This window comes from Phoca vitulina, unplaced genomic scaffold (genome assembly GCF_004348235.1).
Source record: "Phoca vitulina isolate PV1807 unplaced genomic scaffold, GSC_HSeal_1.0 scaffold1, whole genome shotgun sequence".
Taxonomy (NCBI): Eukaryota; Metazoa; Chordata; class Mammalia; order Carnivora; family Phocidae; genus Phoca; species Phoca vitulina.
In genome coordinates, this window is record NW_022589704.1 from 51,179,915 (window position 1) to 51,203,908 (window position 23,994).

The 23,994-nt window shown below is 36.7% G+C and overlaps 2 protein-coding genes across 2 annotated transcripts in view; one reads left to right on the forward strand and one right to left on the reverse strand.

Annotated features, from left to right (window-relative positions):
* CERKL (ceramide kinase like) overlaps nucleotides 1-21,507 on the forward strand; it is a 109,881-nt gene extending 88,374 nt beyond the window's left edge. Inside the window, exons 4-13 of the mRNA XM_032407015.1 lie at nucleotides 566-629; nucleotides 7,520-7,662; nucleotides 12,601-12,675; nucleotides 13,488-13,665; nucleotides 13,750-13,809; nucleotides 14,409-14,434; nucleotides 14,530-14,638; nucleotides 17,280-17,376; nucleotides 20,518-20,696; nucleotides 21,417-21,507. Of these exons, the coding sequence (XP_032262906.1) occupies nucleotides 566-629; nucleotides 7,520-7,662; nucleotides 12,601-12,675; nucleotides 13,488-13,665; nucleotides 13,750-13,809; nucleotides 14,409-14,434; nucleotides 14,530-14,638; nucleotides 17,280-17,376; nucleotides 20,518-20,696; nucleotides 21,417-21,498 (1,013 nt within the window). The 3' untranslated portion in view covers nucleotides 21,499-21,507. The remainder of the gene's footprint in view (nucleotides 1-565; nucleotides 630-7,519; nucleotides 7,663-12,600; nucleotides 12,676-13,487; nucleotides 13,666-13,749; nucleotides 13,810-14,408; nucleotides 14,435-14,529; nucleotides 14,639-17,279; nucleotides 17,377-20,517; nucleotides 20,697-21,416) is intronic.
* The window catches only part of ITGA4 (integrin subunit alpha 4), a 78,385-nt gene continuing 75,095 nt past the window's right edge, over nucleotides 20,705-23,994 (reverse strand). Inside the window, exon 28 of the mRNA XM_032406999.1 lies at nucleotides 20,705-23,895. Coding sequence (XP_032262890.1) covers nucleotides 23,797-23,895 — 99 coding nt within the window. The 3' untranslated portion in view covers nucleotides 20,705-23,796. The remainder of the gene's footprint in view (nucleotides 23,896-23,994) is intronic.

Sequence of the window (23,994 nt, forward strand, 5' to 3'; positions counted from 1 at the left end):
GGCTTTGCTTCATTATTTTCCCATCCAGCTCCTTCTCTTTTTAGTCTAGCAGTTCCAGATACACATTCTTCTAGTATGTAAATCTTACACTAACCTTTCAGCTAATTTATTCATGTAAGGTTGCCAAAGCGATTTAACATTGACTATTTGATGCCAGCTAATATGCCTTATTTTCAAAATACTGCTGCTCTTCAGCTTCTGATTTAAAGGAAATGTGTCTTCTTTATAATATCAGGAAGGGAACACTGAACAGACAGGCACCAAGATAAATGATCTAACTGCTGTGTGTGGGATAGCCCCACGTGACTTACGTAGTTGGAACAAATATATGACCCTCTTTTACATAAAGCTATAAAACACATCAGGAAAGTAACCCTTAATCCTCTTTCCCATGATTAAAATATAAATATTCAAGGATGAATGTTGTTTTATGACCTGACCATATGTTTATGATATTATTTTGCCAAACTAAGTGAAAGAGTGTAGATCTGTTTAAAACTGTGTGATCTGTGTAGTTGTTTAAAACTTTCACCTGTTTTTGTTTTTGGTTTTTGTTTTTAAATAGTAACAGAATATGAAGGGCATGCTTTGGCACTGCTGAAGGATTGTGAACTCCAGGAATTTGATGGGTAGGTTATATTATCAATCTGTATGTGTCACATGGCTTATGTTCTGAAATGTTTTCATGAGTTTTTAGCCACATATTTGGGACTTATAAATATTTCAATATTTGTGGTGTATGTAATTAGACTATTGCATTCATATCTATGTAATAACAATTAATGATGACAATATGGCATGGTCCTCTACCTCTCAGGATCAGGCATAGGAAAACAAAAGGAGAAATATATAAGTACTGGGAAATCAAAGAGGACCACGTTTTACTGACCTAATGTGCATATATTTGGAACTGTAGTCCTTAATTCTTGGCTTTAACCATGTATCTAGAAAAGCACTGATGGAAGGTCATATGGTATAACTGTATTGTGATCCTCTTTTGCAAATTTGTTACTAATGTTAATAGATACCCACTGGTTCATTTGGCTGTGATTGCGTATAAATATTTTATACATACAAATATATTGGGATGCCTGGGTGGCTCAGTCAGTTAAGCATCTGCCTTCAGCTCAGGTTGTTATCTCAGGGTCCTGGGATCCAGCCCTATGTCAGGTGCCCTGCTCAGCGGGGAGTCTGCTTCTCCCTCTCCCTCTGCCCCTTAGCCCCGCTTTTGCACTCAATCTCTCTCTCTCTCTCAAATGAATAAATCTTTTAAAATATATAATTTTCAGTATAAATAAAAGATGCTAGGGGCACCTGGGTGGCTCAATCGTTAAGCGTCTGCCTTCGGCTCAGGTCGTGATCCCGGGGTCCTGGGATTGAGCCCCGCATTGGGCTCCCTGCTCGGTGGAAAGCCTGCTTCTCTCTCTCCCACTCCCCCTGCTTGTGTTCCCTCTCTCTGTGTCTCTCTCTGTCAAATAAATAAAATTTTTAAAAAAAGATGCTAATTTTAATTCTTTTATAATTTAGTGGCTACCAATTAAGTGTGCTCTCCAGAGTAGGCATTGGGAACTGTCATTTGCTATACATTGCTGGAGTGTGTAGAAATTGTTCACTGTCATGCAAACATTAGAAATGAGGCAAGTGACATACTTTAATAACCATTTTTTTAAAAAGTAGGCAAATCAATTTGTTAAAGTGGTGGATTGATGTGTTAGACAAAAACATTTTAGGGAAGATTTTTTACAAGGGTTGATTTTTCAGGGTTTTAAAAGGTGGCAAAAACGTGAATTATCTGTGTCACATGGTGGTGAGCAGGAAACAAAATATAATATCGGGAAGGACAGTTGTGTCCTTGAACTGTAGAGTGAAAGGCTTTGCTCTTCCCAAAGAACTATTAGGATATTTTAGGAAGGAAAGTGATGCAATCAAAATGGGGCATTATCAGGGTTGCTTTTCCAGAAATGCTTAATATTTTTTGATAAGAAGCAATATTAGAGGATGAAGAAGAAAGTTTGATAAGTAAAACAGTTTTCAAAAAAGAATTTGAGAGGAGCAAATCTAGATGGCGACATTATATGAATATTGAGGATGAAGAGTATGGGGTAGGAGATTACTTAAGAGCTTTATACTTAAAGCTAGACAGATTGACTAACAGGCTACGTTTGGCAAATTATCTTGCAAGTATACAATTTAAGAAAAGTAATTGGGGGAATCATGCCCACCAGCTACCGCCTTAATACACTGCATAGTCCTGAAACACGGCTTGTGAGTATACAAGTGTGGCTGTATTGCAAATAAGTCCTTTCTTCAAAGCATGATTATATAAATAACGAGGGTAACAGATATCAGAGATACTAGATCTGGTCTTGCCCATCAGCATTTTGGAAGTGTTCCATCAAATGTGCTATGTACAAATAAATTCCATTGGTAATTATACTATGTAAGGATCAGGAAGAATTTTGCAGAGGAGTGCCTGGGTGGCTCAGTCAGTTAAGCCTCTGCCTTCAGCTCAGGTCATGATCCCGGGGTCCTGGGATTGAGCCCCATATTGGGCTACTTGCTCAGCGGGGAGCCTGCTTCTCCCTCTACCTCTGCCCCTCCTCTCTGCTTGTGATTTCTCTCTCTCTCTCTCAAATAAATAAATAAATAAATAAGATCTTTAAAAAAAAATTTTGCTGAATGACAAAGGACTCAAGTGCAGGATAGTAATTTTTTTTCTCTAACTGAATATACTTAATTCTTGTTTATTTCACATGGCAGGTGTTGTTATTTAACAGTGTGGCCCTAAAAGTTATGCATATCTTTTAGTTATTATCCACATTTTTTTAACCACATAGTTTGACCTAACTACTCTATGACTTAAGTTCAGTGATTTAATGGTTTCTGAATTCCACAGCATGCTGATTTATTTAGGACTTATAATAATTTAAAATTTCTATTGAAAATCATCTATTTTCTTTTTTTTTTTTTTTTCAAGATTTTATTTATTTGACAGAGAGAGACACAGTGAGAGAGGGAACACAAGCAGGGGGAGTGGGAGAGGGAGAAGCAGGCTTCCCGCGGAGCAGGGAGCCCGATGTGGGGCTCGATCCCAGGACCCTGGGATCACGACCTGAGCGGAAGGCAGACGCTTAACGACTGAGCCACCCAGGCGCCCCGAAAATCATCTATTTTCTAAGATTCCTTCAATATCTCATTTATTTTCATGGGCCTAGTTTTTCCACTGGGACCTGGGAAAATTTAGTAAAATGGTCATTTTAAGTCACTCCACTTAGAATTACATGGATTAGGTATATGAAGAGAACAATGGAAACATAGTTTCTTTAGACACTTTAAGAGAACAATTCTTTGCATGAATTTTGTTTTGTTTTTAGATTCCACATATGTGGGAAATCGTTGTATTTATCTTTCTCTAACTTACTTCACTTAGTGTAATACTCTTTAGGTCCTTCCATGTTCTTGCAAATGGCAAGATAAAAGAACAGATTGGTGGTCGCTGGAGGGGAGGAGGATTGGGGATGGGTGAAATGGGTGAGGGAGATCAAGAGGTACAGACTTCCAGTTATAAATAAGTCAGGGGGATATAATGTACAGCATGAAGATTATAGTCAATAACAGTGTATTGCATATTTGAAAGTTGCTAATAGAGACCCTGAAAATTCTCATCACAAGAAAATAATTTTCTTGTAACTTTGTATGAAGATGGCTGGTAATTAGACTTATTGTGAAGATCACTTGCAATGCACATAAATAACGAATCATTGTTATTAACCTGACACTCACAGAATGTTATATGTCAAATATACTTCAATCAAAAAGAAAGAACAATTCTCTAACAAGTGGAAGCATTTGAAAATGTAATGCACTCTGTTTGTGAGTTCCCTGTTTCTGAACTTGTTCAAAGAGTGGCTATTGGAGCACTTCTTGAGAAATAGGTACAAATGATTTAAGGTGGGGATAAGCTACCCCCAAGATTCTATGGTCTTTTGATGAGACAGGGGATTCCTTCAAGAACTTGAGCCTGAAGCATTTCTGCCTAATTCAAGTGAAGCTATTGATAGGGTGTGGCTAGAAAATCACCTAAAGGTTTTTAGACACAGACCAGAGAGTTTAAGATCCAAGAAATATTCTGTGTGTACTATTTAATAAAGCAAAATGGTTTGGTAAATAATGTTTAAGAAATGTTACTTGCTAAGATTTTGGAATTTTTAACAAGTTACATATGTTTCTATGAAGACCCACTATGACAAAGCTAACAGGAACACATCTATCAGTCCTCAAGACTGCTGTTGTGCATCTCCTGTGTATTCTAGCAAACACTCTGAGATCCATTGCTCAAACTTGTAGGAGTGTCACTTTTTATTTGCCCCCTATCTTTACTATGCATAGAGAGAAAGTTTTGTAAAGGCAAAGAAAAGAGTACTATCAGGTGCATAGACTTGGAAGCAGCAACAGTTGAATTTACAAGTGTGAACGTGGTTAAGCTATAGTTCTTATGCAGTAATAAATATACTAATATTTTCCTATTTTTCAGAGTTTTTATTTGAACTGGTTGAATTACACAGTTTTTCTCTTCTTTTTTAAATTTCACCATGAGCTAAACCCATACTGATTTAGACATTATTTGACTAACATTGACATTTGATCACATCGACCATGATATCTCTATACTAAGGTATTTTTTAAAAAGTACCTCTTTTCAGAAAAGAAAAAGTTTAAATCAAAACCTAGTAACCTATTAAACATCTCAAAGATGATACTGGTTTGTAGATGAAGATACACTCATTTAAAAATTATATAAAGAGAACTTTTATGAAGAGAAATAAGGTATCAGCCTCTGGTTGTACTTTTCCAGACAGAATCATTGTATTTGGGGTCATGGAAAGAAGGAGTTTACTTTTTCTGAAAATATAAGAGGTACCACATGCAAAGGATTAGTTACTCTAAGGTTTATGTTTAGGGTAACTCTTAAGTGTGGTTAAATTAACACATTATAGAAGGTTGTGGGTGGGTGTTTGCTTTGCCTTTTCTTGTAATGTCCAGACTCTTGTGATATGTTTGCGTTAAATATATCCCCAAGGTTGAGTAACTAGTATTCCTGGAGGTGATCTTAATGATATAGTAGTTATCAACATATATTTTTTTCTTAACACATTTAATTCCACATTGATTCTACTGGTAAACTGATTTTCGAAACAGTAAACCTCTCGTAAGGTGATTTTCATTAGGTTTCACGTATAGGAAAGGATTATAATACGTGGAATAGTAGTAGGGCAGTCTCTAAGGCTGAATTATGACGTTTCAAATCTTCCTTCTGTTACTTATTATGTAATGACCTTGGAAAAGTTATTTAATCTTTCTATGCCTTAGTTTCTTAATTTGAAATTGAAGGTAAAAGTATCTATTGCATATGGTTATTGTCCATATTAAATGTCCAAATTAAATGAGTTAATACATGGAGGGTGCTGAGAACAGTGCTTGGTACATAGTAATTATTCACTAAATGTTACTTTATTGTTGTAATTATCATTTGTTAAAGTTTCAAAATGTAACACAGAATGTGTTATGACAAAAGTTCAAAGGCAGAGTATGTTCACAGAAGAGCCATCCCTGTCAATTCTAGAGATGAGTTAACATGTACAAGATGCTATAACTGGATGCAGGATCCCAGGGTCAGATGCTGCCATACTAAATGGAAAAGTCAGGTTCTTCTGTGCTAAGTTAGATGTTTTGTTGGATGACTTCATGTGCTCCTTTTAGATCACACACACCTCAACAGGTAGAAAGGGCATGAATCTCATAGTTATAATTAAGTTCATAGAATGTTGGCAAATTTCCGAGATCTTTGAAATCCTATTAGACAAGGTTCACAGCAAACCGTGGTTTCTCCCTTTATAAAGATGAGGCTAATGCCTACTTCATAGAATTCTGAGGATTTAATAGAAAAGAACTAGCATATTTTTTGACATAAAGTCAACCCTCAGTAGATAGAATCACTTTTTTTTTCTGAATCAGTGACCACATGATGAACCCCTAGAATCCTTTCAGACATAAAATAATACCCCTAGCCAAAAATGACCTGGGTCATATCCCACGTCCTGGAGTCTCTGATAACTAGGGTGGACCTGGACCTGCCAGGCTGTGTGTAGTCATAGGGCTGAACCTCAGCTATGGGCAGGGGCTGGAAGGCTGAGAACAAGGTGTGGGGGAGTTGATGAACCCTCAGTCTCTGGATTCACCAACATCTAGAGCTTCTTAAACTTAAGGAACCATTTAAAATCTGGTGACCAGGGCACCTGGGTGTTGCAGTCAGTTGAGCGTCCGACTCTTGGTTTGGCTCAGGTCTGATCTCAGGGTCCTGAGATCGAGCTCCACCTCAGGCTCTGTGCTGAGCATGGAGTCTGCTTGAGTTTCTCTCTCCCTCTTCCTTTACCCCTTCCTCCCGTGTGCGCACGCTCTTTCTCTCAAAAAGATAAATAAATCTTTAAATAAATAAAACCTCCTGCTCATGGTCCATAGGCTGTTTTGTTTGGCACGTAAAGGTTTTAAATATATTGAATGCTAGTTGATAATGTTGACAGATTAGGAGACTCACTCAAAAATCAGTATCTATGGCTTCTCTAGAAAAATCAAAGGATGAAAAATCTCTAGAAAAATCTGGGCATGCCTCCCAGATGATGTGAGTGGGCTGAACTGAGAATCTGTCCCTCCTTTAGACTCAGTGTGCTCTTTCATTTTTGCTGGGCCCTTAGAGGTGAGTTATGACACCTGCTTTCAATAACACAAACTCTTCCTCCTTTTGGATAAATTAATGTGATTTTGCTACTTAAGATTATTTTACATCTTTTAAATACAAATAATTATGAAACAAATTTCTGAAATCTTATATGTTACTTTCATGAATTTCTACCACCACCTCTGCTATAGTCTACTTACCATGAGGTCTTAAAAAAATTATTAGCAGTACTGACTAGGGTCAAAAGGGTAGTAACAATAATTTAAAAAAGTGCCATCTAGCAGTAACGTCCAAAAGATAAAAAACAGTTCAGGTTTTCAATTACTATATTTATATACTAATGATAAATAGCTTCTTAAAGTTTCATATTTTACATGACTTTTACAGTTGTCTGTCTTTTCAGAGCTATATTGAAAATTAGCACTTGGTTAAATGAATTGCACATGACTGTTAACATAAAATGAGAAGAATATACTTTTGGATATTAACAGAGCAAAACGCAGGTTTGATGTAATTAACATGGTCAAATGTTCTAATGTCTCTTAACCCACTTAAAAATATTTTGTCTATGGGGTCATCGTGTGGGTATTATATCTGCAAAGTAAACTTTACCAGTGCAGTGCTAGAGCCTTCTTACTCATTGACACTTAAACTAAAATGTTGGAAGGTGCGTTGTGAGTCACCACGCACGTGAATATATAAGGTTACTCTTTTGAAGTTGAGATTTCAGGAATTATTACCAATTATTTTAAAGTGTTGCATTCTTAATTTCTTGTTTTCTAGTGTCATCTGTGTTGGTGGAGACGGATCTGCCAGTGAAGCGGCCCATGCTTTGCTTCTCAGAGCCCAGAGGAATGCTGGGAAGGAAACAGGCAGCCCCCTCAACCCTGTCCGAGCGCAGCTTCCACTTGGGTTAATACCTGCAGGCAAGCAGGGGGCCATGGATTTGCTAAATGGAACCTCTCCTCCTCTATTTCTCTGTTTCCCTTCCTAACCTAGACAGTGTAACACAGAGCTAAATGCACAGACTTTGAATCTGAAAGACCCAAGCTCGTCATCTCCACTATCGAATGGGACAAGTTATTTAATTACTTTGAGCCTCATTTTTCTAATCTGTAAAAAAGATACACATATATTCACCTCATTATAAGGTTATGGTAGTATTAGATGGTATATGTGGAGGATTTAATACATAGTTAAACAATCAACAAATGGGATAATTATTATCCTACCTTTCCCTATTAGGTCTAATGATCGCACAGCACCAGGTATGAAATTTCCCAACAGGGCCACTTGAGTCAAGCTGCTTACAATGTCATGTGAGGTAAAATGTGGAACTCTCATTATCAGAGTACAAATACATAACCTGGAGTTGAGAATGCCAAAAAGATTCATTCTCACTGCTGTAATTGCCAGCCGCTACAATAGAACATGACACAGTGAACGCTCCATAGCGTTTATTAAGTGAATGAACGTAAAGAAGACGTTAATAGAGCTAGTGCCACTTGAATTAGGCCTAAAATGGGTAGGATCTGGCCTGATGAGGATGAGTTATTTTCTTCATTGCAAAAATAATCAATGCCAAAGCAAAATCCAGGAGCTTGGAGAAATAGAAAATGGGCCAAACCGTGTGGCTCCGGGACTCCACAAGGAGGGGTCGGAATTGTGTTTGATACACAGTAGGGAACAATGGGAGGTTGAGAGCAAGGGAACACCCTGCTGGGAGCCTTTGTAGAATTTGTGAGTAGGGGAAGGGAGGGGAAAGCGCTGGGAGCCTGGGAGAACAGCTAGAGCAGCCCTGGCTTCCAGAAGAGAGGGAAACATCTTTCACAAGTTTATTACGCTATGCCAGTCACTCCTCCCAAATTATTTAAACAAACGATAGTGATGGAAAGGGATTATATCTTTTCATTTGGAAAACCTCACACGATATTCTCTCTACCAGAAAAGCAGAAACAATGGTTGTTTCCTATGAAAATAGGAAATAATGTACCTGGTTAAAAAATTCAACATCCTATCCACTTGATAATCTCATTTAGTATGGATTTTAGTATATTTAGTATTGTTCATTGACAGAGAACAAAAGATATACAAATGCTCTTTTAGACTGTGAAGTCTTTAAAAAAAAAAGAATTTAAAAGGAGACACATATTTGGATGTATCCTAATAATTATAAAGCATATAGAGAAAAACCGTTGCTGATCTTTAAGCAGAAGAGAAGAAAATAACCTCAGCTGGGAAAAAAAAGATGCTGGCAAAGAGGGTCCAGCCACTTTGACCGTTCCGTGTCATCTTAGTGGCTCTGTCTATAATGGGGCTTTTCAGCCTTTCTTTCCATGCCAAGTGGATGTGCTTAGGTCACTTCCTCTTCACTAGTATACACACTCCCAAGGTCACTTATTAACTGCTGTGAATCACAAGTGAAAAGGTGGTTATCCTCACAGGGATGCATTTGACATAAAGTGAATAGTTAGCAAAACTGGTGGGCATGCTTACCTTTTTAATATGCCATTTGAATGCACTTTGCTTAGAAAATACAGCCTGTTGCCAAAATTGTGGTCATTGTATAGGAGTTCCAGCTTATGGATTCCATAAGGAAGGGGGGAGTCACGCGCGGGATGTACTAATAGGAGGACTCAAGGCCCCATCAGGGCTTTGATAGAGAACGGGAACAAGAGCAAGGCAGGAAGCTTCCGAGCTGCACACAGAAGACAGTCTGCCTTTGAAGCCATTTGCCTCCTGGAGAGAGACACCCAGAGGGAGAGTGTTTAGTAAATTACTCCACTGAGCCAACAGACTAAGCCGCTGAATTATGGTCAGACTCAAATGGATCAGTTGTGGGGAAGCCTGTATTTGAACTGCTGGCCATTAGCGATGGTGTGTGTTGCCATGGGAACTGGTGCTAAGGAACTATACAGAGATTCCGATTAAAGGGGTGGGGGAAGGATAGAGGAAAAAGCCAGAGAGGACATTAAAATAAAAAAGCAATCCAGTTGTTGTAAAACAAGGCTCAATCCACATACTGATGGCTGCGAACCATATATTCCTATAGCTTTCACATAAATAAATTCATGCTTTCCAATTAATTTGAGGAGAACAAAATATTGCCAAGGGACTGTTAATTTCTATGATATTTCAGGCAAAGAACCAAAGTGTAGGTGCAGTTTTCATGAGAATTTTAGATATGCTTGACTAGGAAGTCATTACATCACATTTATCTGTTTGGATGTGGGAGACATTAACGGCCTTATGAATATTCATGGTGTCTGGTTAATTAAGTTAATTGTTCTGCAGAAGTGCTTGCACTTCCAAGGACAATTTTTTTCCTTTTTTCTTTTTGCCGCCATAGTTTCTGCCTGGTACGTCCATCACTCATGCTTTACATGAACTGCTACTTCTGTCCTTATCCTCTTTGTATTTGGCACATTTTAGCAGGTCTGGGGAGGTGGTGGTGAGCAAAGTTGCTGGTAGCTGTTAAGAAAAATAACTTTTCAGGCTAATTAAAATGTTTACCTTGAGGTAGAACATTTATAGCTTTTGTGAGAATGCTAAAATTACATGGTTGTTATTTATGTGAGCAGCATGTTCTTTTGGCATGTAGACATCTTTTCAGATGGATCACATTTTGTTTTTGGAAATTGTACTCTGTCTTTTAGATTATCCAAACAAAAATACTGAGCAGTCTATAGTATTACCTTTTTATAAGCACTTTCCTCACAAACTTTCCTTTTTGATTCAGAGTGTAAAAAGCTGTTCTTCAGGACTAAGGAATAGGTTAATCAGACTAGAAAATGACAAATAATTTCGGTCATGCCTCTTTGCAAACTCTATGGAATTAAGAACAAGTTGTCAAGGTGCAAAGCCTGAGACATAAAAATTAAAAAAGTGATCTTTAGCAGTCTAAAAGGATTTGTGTTTGGGCATGCTTAGCATACTTCAAACGCAGAGGGAATAAATGGTCTTTATTTTCTTGAGTCATGATATGTGTCATTCTCTATTGCACATGACAACATTACATTATGTTCTTTAATAGCCTTTCTAGAGGAATGCTTTTATGGTCTATTCCTAATTAACCATGGTAATGGAGGAAATGTGTTTCATGGAGTACTGTAATCCATTGATAATCCTAAATATCTCACTCTAATTATGTGGCCTCCTCCAAAACCTTTACCATAAATCTGATTGGGAAGCAAAATAGGTTGATTTGTTTCCTCTCTTCCCTCCCACCCATTCCAGATTAATTAGCAGCAATTAGATGACCAAAGGGCAGGCTGTAGATGGTCAAAGGATAATTGGAAAGGCTTAGGTAATTGACTCCTGGGTAAAGATCCACTGAGTAACAGGTTTCTGGACCCCTCGTTCTTAAACCTTAGGGTGCATATGAGTCACCTTGAGACCTTGCTAAAGCATGGACACCTGGGCCTCACTTCCAGACCTTCTGTTTCCAGTCTTTGGAGGTGGGACCCAGATATTTGCCTTTTTAACGAGCTCCCAGATAATGTTGATGCTCCTGATCCCTAGACCATACATTCTAGATGAGTGCCTCTTCAAGTTACTGTTCATAAACGAAACCTGAGGATCTTATAAAATGCAGACTCGGATTCAGTAGGTCTGGAGTGGGACCTGAGAGTCAACATTTTAATAAGCACCCAGGTATTGTCCTAAGCACCAGGGTATTGTGGCTGGACAGTGGGCCATATTCTGAGTACCAAAGGTCAGAGCATCATTTGCCCTTTGATGAATCAGTTGAAACAGGGTTAACTAATTAGGGTTGAGATGGACTTTTCTTTGAATTGGTATTACTAGAGGTCTGGAAGTCATTAATATTAGTTAAGTCCCTTATGATGATTATTTTAATGACAGCCTTGGTTGAAAATGTCTGAATTGCCTCAGCTTCTTCAACTCAACAGCCCTAGAACACATCAGTGCAAGTGACACAAATCAAAGAGATCATGTATGACCACACAGGAATGTTCCCAATTAACAAATCCAGGGGGCTAACCTTCATGCTTTCATAGTTCCAGGCTGTTAACTGCTTTTCTTTCTTGTAATCTGTAATTCAAGAAAATTTGTAGCCTCTTAATTTTAAATCCTTTTAACCTCCTGGGAATGGCAAGGGTTAGTTGATATTTTCCTCTTCAAAAGAAGGCTTTTACCCCAAGATCTCAGAGACACATAAATGTTATAGAAGCCTGACTTGAGAGAACTCTTTTCTTCTGTAGGCTGGTGGCAAAAAATCCATGTGGATCATAAATTATCCTAATCATTATGAAAATAAGAAATCTATAATGTCTCAAAACAGACTTTTATAGCATGTTAAATACCATGGAATTAAATATTTCTTTAGGATATCATTTGTCATATAAGAGGGAAATCCCCTCTTGGAAGAAAGCTTATCTCAAAGATTCATTAAAGGTATTTAGAAACTGTCTTTTGTACTTTACAGTGATTTTAGATTGTTACTATTTGGATTTTTATTTATATATTTATGCATTTGTCTCTGCTCTCCCAAGACAGCCTTAGTGCTGTTGGTGCTCATTTTGTGATAGAAGTTAGAAGCCCACTCATTGAAGTTGGAGTAGACTTTGATATAGCTAGTATATTTTAGTAGAAACTAGACAATGATGGAAAAAGCTGTGAGCAAGTAGATACTATAAACTATTTACTAATTTTAAGTTGTTTAAAGGCTAAACAGTGATTTGGCAACCATTTGATGTGAATCGAAGCTGTGAATGAACACTTACAAACTTCCATTAATTTTTTCATTTGAACATTACATAGTGATATCTGTAGAGTAAGAGCAAGTGCATAACTTGAAACCTAACACTACATTGATTTTACATGTTTTGAAATTGATTTGGCAGGCTCTACTAACGTACTGGCACACTCTCTTCATGGAATCCCTCACGTGGTAACTGCAACTTTGCACATTATAATGGGTAAGAATTCTTTCAAAGAAGTTCATGTTTTATAAGGAAGTTTGTTTTTTTATAAGGAAGCTTTTATATTTATATAACGTGATTTTATTTGTCAGACATATCTAAGGAAGGACAAGTTCTTTGTCTTTCAAAGCAGACAAATGTTTTACTGAAAACCAAAAGTCAATTAGGTGAAGCTTTACCATTTGGACTGCTTCCCTTTTCAGAGTCCAGGCACTATAAAGAGCAGAAAATGAAGTTTTACTATAATCTTGTGAGAAAAAAAAAATCATCATGATGGTCAAGGTCACAATTTTACAATCAAGATAGTGAAAACCCATGCATCCTATTTAAGTATATCAGATACTATTGTTGGACTACATGAAGACTATAGGGCTGGGATGATGTTATTAAAAGAAAAACACAAAAAGAAAAAAAAAAGTACACCGCATAGCCACTCTAGAATTGTGATTATTCCAGTTGATGGAAGGTCTGTAAACTCAGATAAGTACAATGCAAAACTACTGTTAAATCTAAGTTTACTTTGCACATGTACTTCAACTTGACTTCCTTAACCATGTTTTAAATGAAATAACAATAAGCTGCAGTATTTACTCCTTTGTGTTTTTCTTCCTTAGTACCTGAAAAAGTTACAAATGGCAGCTGTAGTATTGTAGGTTAAGGGAGATGAAGAGAAAGCAAGGATATTTATCCTGGTGTGAAGTTGCCTGAGATCTTTTATAAGTAAATAAATAGGCTCTTCTTTGTTTGCCATTTTAACAACTTGCCCTACTCCTCTCACTGCTTGACTAATATCCAACATGATATTCAAGGGCACGTACAACCAGTTGATGTCTGCACTTTTAGCACCACTGGCAAGCTTCTTCGCTTTGGGTTCTCAGCCATGTTTGGCTTTGGTGGAAGAACTTTGGCCCTGGCAGAAAAAAATCGATGGATGTCACCCAACCAACGAAGGGATTTTGCGGTCCTGAAGGCTCTGGCAAAACTTAAGTAAGTTGTTTTTTTTTTCTTAAGCCAAAAATGTTGTATCTTAGAGTACATGAGTGTTAATAGCAAATTTTTCTGTATTTTTAGGCCTGAAGACTGTGAAATATCTTTTTTACCGTGTATCAGCTCTCACAGTTTACAAGAAAGGTAGGTAAAGAGCTCAAAGTGATGTAAACATCTCTATCTTTCTTTAAAGCATGGAACAGTTTGATATACACAATTTATTAGTCTTGTGATCTTTGGTTGTTTTTTGAAAATAGTAGCAAAGTATATAGAGTAGTGAAGTTCTAGTAGGCCGTGTAGTTTTACTTCTGTCTTCAGAAACAACGATTCACTCCATCCATCCATCCATCCATCCATCCATCCATCCATCCATCCATTTATTCAACAGCCTGTTTATTGAATACTACATACCAGGCACTTTGGATACAACACTCAGCCAAAAAACAAACAAAACCCATGGTTTTTGCCCTCAGAATTTCAGTCTAGTGTGGAACACAAACATTACTCAAAGCCACACAAAGCAAATGTTCTAGTCTTTAAAAGAAATGGAAAATCATTGTTATGGATGATACGACCTTTAAATGAATCAGCACAGTATAGTGCAGTAATGGAATATACTCACATATTTTTACTTAGTGTATCTAATCTAAGAAAATATTTAACATATTAGGTTCTTGAAGTTTCTCAATTGAATAGACGTTATTTTTTGTGTGATGTGGTTTTCTTTGTGTTCTTACTTTTAGGAAGGCGGAAGGATCTCCCAAATCTGGTAAGCTTAAAAGTACCTCCTTGAGAACTGAGCCAGGCTCTGTTGACATTTTGCTCTGGTGAGGGAAAGTAACCAATCTCTTCCATTGCCTTTAGCCGGCAGTGACCAGTGGCAGACCATCCAGGGTCAGTTCTTGAATGTCAGCATTATGGCAATCCCTTGCCTGTGTTCAGTGGCACCTAGAGGCTTGGCACCTACTACCAGGTTAGTAAGTATTTTTATTGAATCACTGATACTTGTCTATAAACCAGTTTTTTTCTTTTAGAATACCTTGCTAACTTTTGGCTGGCTAGAATATTATCAACAGGTAGTGTCTTTTGGACTGCGATAATATTAGAGATCCTAAGGGACTTAGCATCAGAGTAGGCTGAGACCAACTGTTAAACTGGAAATGCTAGATGATCACCGATTTCATATTACTGAGGCTAAAATATTTCTTGGGTTTTATTAACATGATTTTATTGTGTCATTTTTTGCCTACTTTGCTTGCTTTATTTGTGTTTATTTACTGGTCATTGAAAACATTATATTTCTGGTATTTCTTATGACCATCTCTACTTTCAAACTGTAGAGCGGACATAAATATCCTCCGCATGAATAGCATGTACATGGGTATATTTGATACCTTTAGTCAAAGGAAGCTGAATTTCACTTATTTATATTTAGTATGAATAGTGGTACATATGAATCTGCTGCCCACATTTTCTTGAGACATTTTATATATCATTTTATCCACAAAAATATAAACCATCTCTTACACATTCTTTTCAAGCAGCTGTCCATTATTCATCTGAAAATCTTTCTCTCCCACTCCCATAGAGAGCATAGAAGAAAGGATCATGAATGTTGTGTAATATAGTCAAATCTAGATTTTCCCTGGAAGTGGAATGAAAGAATGACTTCTGTGCTGTGGCAATTTATAACGTAATTGCAATGATTAGTTTTGTCTTCCCCGCAAAATATTTAACCAGAATGATTAACAGCTAGCAAAGAGGATGGATTTAAAATTTTTTCCTTGGCAGTTGATATGAAGGTAACAAACAGAGAAATATCCAAAGTTAGAGAAGAAGAAAAACTATAAACTTGGGTATTCATAATCTGGACACCAGGGTCCTTATTATCTCTAGTAACTGGAAAGGAGTTATTTTGAAGGTTGTGTGATACAGAAATTGAGCTTAATTGTTTCCTGCCTATACCATCAGAAATCCTAGATAGCTATGTACCTCCCTAATGTAGTTTTCCCCGCTAAAAGTGAAAACCAGCTAGCTGACTAAAGGAGCAATGTTCTACAGGACTGGAGACAATACTTATCTAACCCTCCTTCATCTCTGACTCTCATGTTTGCTCAAGGACCTTCATGAGAGGTAGTCTGCTCTTCTGGGAGTGGATTCATGCCTCTCTCAATGCTGTCCCATACAGTTTTTAGCTCGCCTGGAATTCCATTGCTTATTCTCACTAGGTTTAATCAGTATTGATGAATTTTTCAGAGCATGACTAGTTAGAGATTTCCTTTGTGGACTGTAATTAAACACTCCTTCCTTTTCTTTCTTCTTTTCTTTTTTTTTTTTGCAAATACCTTTACACCATGCCTTGGCTGACCAGAGGTAGTCAGAAATTTATCTTCAGAATGATTCAGGATCATTGCACAGGAGATTCAACTTCCAATTTTATTTTTTTTCCCCACAATAAAGTATAACTTAATTCAAAATACCTCAGTGAAAATTGCTGATAGAAATTATTGTTCTTTTCGGTATCCTAAGATTAAATGCATAATATAATAAAACATTTAGAATAGTGAAGGCACATAGGGTGTGTTTCAGTGACTAATAAGTATTGAAAAGGAGACATATGAAATGCTTTTCATGTTTGTGAAAAAGTAAGCAATTTTTTAAAAATAAAAACACAAGACAGTCCTCTGAATGTGTTGGCATGTTGAGTAAAATGAACATTGGACCCTGGGAATTAAGAGATCTGGTACCAGTGATCATTTTGTTTTTCTCTGTGTGCCTTTGAACAAATCACTTAAACTTGGGGTTTTCTTTTCCTTCTGTATAAACTAAGTGAATGACTGGATAATCACCAAGGCCCCTTATAAGCTCTAACCTGAGTTTCCATAAGATTTAAAGAGCTCTTTTTCATGTTGTTATTCTTGGAATAACTTTATATTTGCCTTGAAATCAAGCTAGAAATCATTTGCACATATTTCTGCAAACTGCCTTCTAAAGCTAGATGCATTTGTGAGTGGCTTTTTTGGCACTAAATCACATCTCTAAATTTGCAGTCTCTTATATTAAACTGAACAGTTATGCAAGATTAAAATGCTCAGTCATTTAACTGCACATGTGTGGTAACATTTGTCCCTTTTATCCATCCACGGACCCCTTTATTTTCCTATGTCACTTCGACCTGCCCATAAGTAAATATTTAAATATCATACTGTAGGTTTTTAGAAAGTGTTGAACAATTTGTTGTACCATTTGTATTTATTTGCTATTTTACACATGATTTCACATTTTGAATCCCTAAGTAAATACATTGGATTTTAAATGATGTCTTGATAGGTGTATAGGACGCATGATAGTTCATTTTCTAAAAAAGCCCTTAAAATAAGAACTTACAGAGAAGGAAGTCAGTTGCTTAATAAAACTAATTTGAAGGGCTGTGCCATTTAACACGGCAAGATAAGATTTAAGAATTTTAGGTAACTATAACTTGACGATGATTAATCTATCTTGCCTAAAACTTCTAGTAAACGTGATATTTGTTAGAAGGAATGATACAGAGTAATTCCTGTTGCAATCACTTAATAAACTTCTCAATGTCAAATACAAATATTTAATTCCAGATTAAATAATGGAAGCATGGCTCTTATCATTGCACGAAACACTTCTCGACCGGAATTTATAAAACACCTAAAAAGATACGCCAGTGTTAAAAATCAGGTATAGTAGATTATTTTTGTTACTTATTTGCAAAACTATTAATCATGGAAAGAGAGATGCTGCAAGAGTTGACATCAAATCCTGCCTCATAAGAAGGCATTATTTTCTTAATATATTAATCTTTTTTCTTTCAGTTTGTGGTTCATCCAAATTTTGAAAAGTATCTATCATATTAATATAGATTATTCCTTTCTGAGCTATCCATTGGTGGATACATACATTTGTGTGTGTGTGTGCGCATGTGCATGCAAAGAGAAAGTAGAAAATGTAGTGTTACATTGAAATGTGAAGTAAATTAAAGATAAAATTATATACTCAGCTGTTCTTCAGGATGAAAAGTAGTGAAATCTGAGATTTTTAGCCTTCTCGATGTTATGACAGCGGACTTTCTCTAAAGTTAAGCCCTTTAGATTCTCCTGCCATTTATTTACAGATCAGCCTACTTTCACTTAATTGAAATAGATTTGCAGACCTATATTTAAAAACACACCACTTTTATACAGTCATTATTCTATTCAGAACTAGAACATGTGGTTGCGTTTTTGGAGACAGATAAAATTGTATTTCCCCTTAAGGGACTCGTTTTAAAGAGAAACAATAACTATTATAAGCCACATTCATTCTTTTGGCAGAGATTTTGACCCAGTTTTTAGGAAACTGATCCAGAAATCTGTGAATTTCTGAAATTGTGAGTCTTGAACTACATCAGTGTGCTTGAAAAAAAACAACAACCCTATAGTCTCACTACCTATAGGTATAGGGCTGTACCTGGATGTAGCTGGAGAGCGTAAACAGGAGGAGGAGGAGAGTAAAGCCGCCAACCACTGGCCGCGGAATCTTGCTTACGTAGGTGGCATTGCAAGACTCACACTTTTACAGTTTTACACTTTCATAGGCAGTCCTCATGAAGTTTCAGTTCTCTTCTGCCTACTACATTATTTGATCAATGTTATTGAGCAACCAACTGAATGAAGTCTTTAGGAAATTGTATCATAAACATTAATAGTACCTCTTTCCCTAAATACAAATCTCAAAGTAGACAAAAGCAGACAAAATGCAGGTTGTGAGCTGAAGTAAAAACTTCACGTGTGTGTGTTTGAGGAAAGACGGTGATTGTTCAAGTAATATATACCTTTTCAGATGTTATTCATTTTGTTGGCAGTGTTAGTATTTTTCTTAATCTACAAACAGTGCGTGTTCATTATTCTTTTTTCCTAAGTCAGAAAGTAGAAACAACAAAGCAATATAAAAAGCTCTCAAAATTATATATTCCAAGAGCTATTCAGGGTCATTACCTTGGTGTAAACTTCTTAATCTTTCCCTATTAAACATATGTGAGAACCTCAATGTGTATTAACCTGAAGGTACTCATCCTGAGAAGCTCTATATTTATTTTAGGGAGGTACCTATTGCACAGATTATTTATGGTAATTCTCTTTTGGGATTGCCTAAGGGGCAAATTTTAAGTAATTTTTTGTAGGATCCTTAAAGTCCCATCTAACCATGTGGCTTCATAGGTAATGAATTTGCTGGGATGCATGGAGCTTCATTTGGTGAAGGGTGCACATGAAAACTGAGGATTTAAGATAATAGACTTACTGGTGGTGGCCGTCACTTCTTGGCCTCTCTTGGCTTACAGCTGTATGCTGTAGGCTGGTTGTTTTTATCACATGGCATTCTCCTCTCTATTATAAGGACATCAGTCATGTTGGATTAGGGCTCAACCTAATGACCTCATCTTAGCTCAGTCACATCTGCAAAGACCCTCTTTCCAAATACGGTGACACTTCAGGTACTAAGAGTTAAGACTTCCAGGCATCATTATCGGGGATGCAAGTTAACCCAGAGTAGCCAGTTAGCAGTGATTCATTTAAAACACATTATTTTTACAAGTTCACACAGAATGAAGGATGTCCCCAAGGCTTTTGACCTGAGATGGGAAGTCGAATGCAGTGACTACTGAGCAGTTTCACAGAGAGCCTGCCTGCTTCCGCAGAGAGCTCCTTGGGACCCTCTAACTCTGTACCTCAGTTAGAATAGTGATGCCGCCCTATAAATCCAGTATAGTTCATTGTAGTCACCCAGTGCATTATATAGTATAAACTGTAAAATCTGTTGGACGTTGGTTTCTGCATATGTAAAATAAGGGTGTGGAGGGTACTAGTTTTCTGTCAACTTTTAAAATTCTATACCTCACTGAGGTTCATATGTGGAAGGGGAAAAAACCCATGTAGATAATAGGAATAAATCTCATGCCACGTAGATAACAGGAATAAATCTCATGCCATTTACCTAAAAAGTGAAATAAGTGAGTGGTTATTGTGCATTGCTACTAAAAAGGTATTTGGCTATCTTTTCTTATTTATGAGAATACATAATTTTTCCACTGAAGTTTCCTTAGACAAACAAAAATGGAAACTTGAAGATACCCTGCACCATTTAGAGTGGTCAGTAAGCAAACCATTGTCTTTTGACTTGCATCCATCTTTTTTTTTTTTTAAAGATTTTATTTATTTGAAAGAGCGAGAGAGCACAAGCAGGGGGAGCAGGAGAAGGAGAGGGAGAAGCAGACTCCCTGCTGAGCAGGGAGCCTGATGTGGGGCTCGATCCTAGGACCCTGGGATCATGACCCGAGCCAAGGGCAGACGCTTAACCATGTGAGCCACCCAGACACCCCTTGACTTGCATCCATCTTTAAAGTGGGAATTTGGCGGGCAAATACCTACAAAAATCACATTAGACTGACTTCCTCTTTCCACCTTCCTAAGCTTAGAGCTAGGGTCTTCCTAATTAAATTCTAAGTGTGAAACTTAGTGTGCTTTACATCACCTAAACTAGTTGACAAGTTAATAAGTTAGTGGATTATATAAATCTTCTGTGTCAACAGCCGGATATTAAAAAATCTTTAATTGGAAATGGTATGATATTGTATACAACCTCATACTATTGGTCATAAAACAAGTTGGCCAGCTGCTAGATCTCCCAAAGAAATCGGGGATCCCTGGCATACAGTTTCAATGCTATAAAAACGTCCTCATGGATGTTGATATTTACATGCAAGGGAGAGCACAGTGAACTTAATTTGCATGAGCAGTTAAGGATAAAGTGAGCATCATGATTATTTGCATTTGTTTTATTTAGTTCAGTTTTCCATTTGTTGAGACTTACACCGTTGGAGAAGTAAAAGTTCGTCCGAGGAATCTTAGTGGATACAATCCAGAGGACGACGACGACGGACGGCACGCAGCTGCTTCAGAAAACAGTTTCCCTTGGAACATAGATGGTGACTTAATGGAAGCCACATCAGAGGTTCACATTAAGTAAGTGTCATTATTTCACCACCTTTAATGTCCACCAGTAGACACAAAACTATTTTTTTAATAAGTCAGGGAAGCATTAAAAGATGTACAATTTTAATAAATAAAGTGTAACTTTACATTTACTCACCCATTGTTACATACAGCCAAAGCATTTTCGTATAGACTCATCACCAAATTTTCTGAGTCTCTATCTTGGCATTTCAAATTACCATTCTCCCTAAACTATACAGATAATGTCTACAACTGACGTTTTGTCATTTTAAAAGTGGATCCAGATCTTAACCTGGTGAAAGCCCTCTGAGTTGCAGATTGTTACACTGAAATCTCTAGTCTTCATCACTTGGTATTCAGCAGTGCGCTTCTCTGAACTCTTTCCAAAGCCTTCAGCTTACTTTACGCAGGAACAATGTTACATCCTATTTAATAGGGGCAACTGGCACAGGCAAGTTTAGGACCATGCAGACTCACTGTTGGTAAGCATTAGGACTCAGGGGGGAGAGGAAGGGTGCAGGAGCACCCCACTATAGGCACAGTGCCTGGATGTCACAGTAATTACTGGTGCTGGTTTATCAGGCCCCCCAGTTTATAAGATGGCAGCTCTGCCACGAATATAGGTTTGGAAGCTGTCGTTAGATTTGGATTAGGTCTTAGGTACTGTACTCAATAGTGTATGTGTGAAAACGATAGGTTGATGAAATAATTATACATCTTTTTTTACAGATTACACCCCAGACTTATCAATCTTTATGGAGGAAGCATGGAAGAAAGGAATGATTCCCAAGTAACATGTAATTGTTTATAAAAGAAATGTACAAACTAGAATTTTAATATGAAGGACTATGGTCATGCTTTAAACATATAGGGAAAAAACTTTTTTTAAAAGAAATGAAAATTGCTATTTTTGTCACTAAAAATTAGCTTCTAGAGCTTAAAACATGAAATATAATTTAAATTTTGGGTTTCAGAAAGTATTACTGGAACTGAAAGTAAACATTCATATACTTAATTCCCAAGTGAAATAATTGGAATGCTTTCACTTTTCAAGATTTGAGTCCATCAGTACTGATGTGAAAATTCCTAGAGCCTGGTACAGATGGACACCCGACATTACCTAAAGATGCCCTGATGAGATACTAATCCAGATTTCAAAATCATTCCAATACCTACATTATCTGCCAAAAAGATAAGCATTTTAAATTGTTAGGGTACCAATTTTGGGACTATTCCCTGATTTTCTTTAAAGTCTTTTAAAATCCATAACATATTTTAAAGTATGAAAAATAGCTAACTAGTGAGGAGCTGTTTTCTTTGCTTCTGAAAGTCCTGGTATCCAGCAATCCTAGCACACTGGTTTTAGTGCACTCAGTAATGCCCCAAATGCTATCATTTCTGAGTAGAAAAGAGCAAGATTTAAATTTCCTCAGGGATCATCCTCCACCAATGATTCCAGAAAAATCTCCTGAAAGAATTACTTTGCTTTTTATGTAATGACAAAAGCAAATCTTTTGCTAATATAATACTTTGAAAGAATACCTTTTTAAGTTTAATTAATGACTGCATTCAGGAGGCTTCATGCTCACAGATTGGGCTTCACTCCTCGAATGCTTGCACGAAGCTCTGCCCCCCTTGTTCTCTGGCCACCAGCTACTACTGTGGGCTCGTGAACAGAGAACTTAACAGGAATTTAGGCAGCCTGAGAAAGACAGCTGTTGGCAGGGGCTTCATATAGATGGAAGTCTTTTACTATTTGATCACTTCCATAGTAAAGACAGATATAGGACAAATCAGATGAAATTATATTCTGCAGCTATCAGCATCCAGTTCATATGCATGAATAAATAGTAAAGATTATCACTAAAACCTAGATCATGGAAATTTTGATGTCACATTTATATTTACTGAATACAAGCTAAAATTTAAATTTCTAAATTGTTTCTCTAATTCTGTGCAGATGAGAATGCTTATACACCTGATAAAAACACATTTCATACATACATTTGAGGAGAAAGTAATATCTACACAAGTAGGTGCATTTGCTTAATTTGACAGTCACTATTTTACACAGTATCTAATTTATATGAAATACTGGCCTCTTAAGCACGGTCTGCGTAGAGTTTGGCTTTTTAAGAGTCATTAGTGAGGTACAGTTTTCATATTTTACATATATCAGTGTATTTATATTTGAAATATCAGCTAAAGTGCAACATTCACAATCTGTTTCAGAGTATAAATTAGAATTCTTAAGTACTTTTGTTTTTATAAGCAAAAAATTTCACTAAAAATGGATTTTAGAAATTTACTCCTGGGTACCCTTGATAAAAATGTGTTACAGGAGGACTAGTGGATTCATACCTATATAAACATTTTTTTAAGAACTTATGTATATATACAGAAGGGAAGAATCCATAGCTGCTTAACAATGATTATCCAGAAGTCATTAAGCTCAAACCAGTGTATAAGTTCAGTCTGAAATTTGCTCCTCAGGCCCATAATGCTCTTACATAGACTGCTGAATAAATCGTTGTTGATCAAAGCCCATCATAAAGGTATTACAAAGAAAGGTCTTTAAAGATAAAATCTGCTTTAAAACATTAGTGGTCTTCTTTTATTCATTAGAAAATTGAGGAACAGCTCTTCATTCTTTAAAAATATTTAGCAGGATTTTTCCAACAAGTCTCAAAGATCTATTAGAAATGAATCATTGCCTATTCAGTGGAGTTTATTTTACTGAAGTAAGCACACATGGCAAATAATTTCTTTTAAAGGAATGATATTTCAAGTCCAAGACTTCTCCAAATGAGTTGTTTACTTCCTCAATATGATTTAATTCAGAAGCACTTTCATTTCAAGGTATCTTCGAGGGATTACTTACCTTGAATAAATTGAATGCTTTAGTGTTTTTTTTTTTCTATCAAGAGCAGAGAGATTACTTTCCTCTTGAAGAGTAATCATTGCTTGGGATTTTTCACTTGCATTGAGACCTAATATGTCACAAGGTCATGGTAAATGTAGTACATAGAAATCTGAGCAGAATTGGGGGTTTCTTGTAAACACTGTCTTAAATTTCTTTGGTTAACCTGAGTCAATTTGAAAGAAGTCTTTAATCACCATCATTGCTTTTGCTGTTAACGTAGCTCCAGCTGTCTCTTCTGTTTTCTTCTTGTAGGACAGATTTGTACTGTCTTTTAAAGAAGCCAGCCTGAAAATAGTATTGCATAATCACTAGTGTGTAGTTACAAACATATTACACTCATCAGACTCCTGAACAGTCACTATCCCATGTAGTCAATAAAATTTA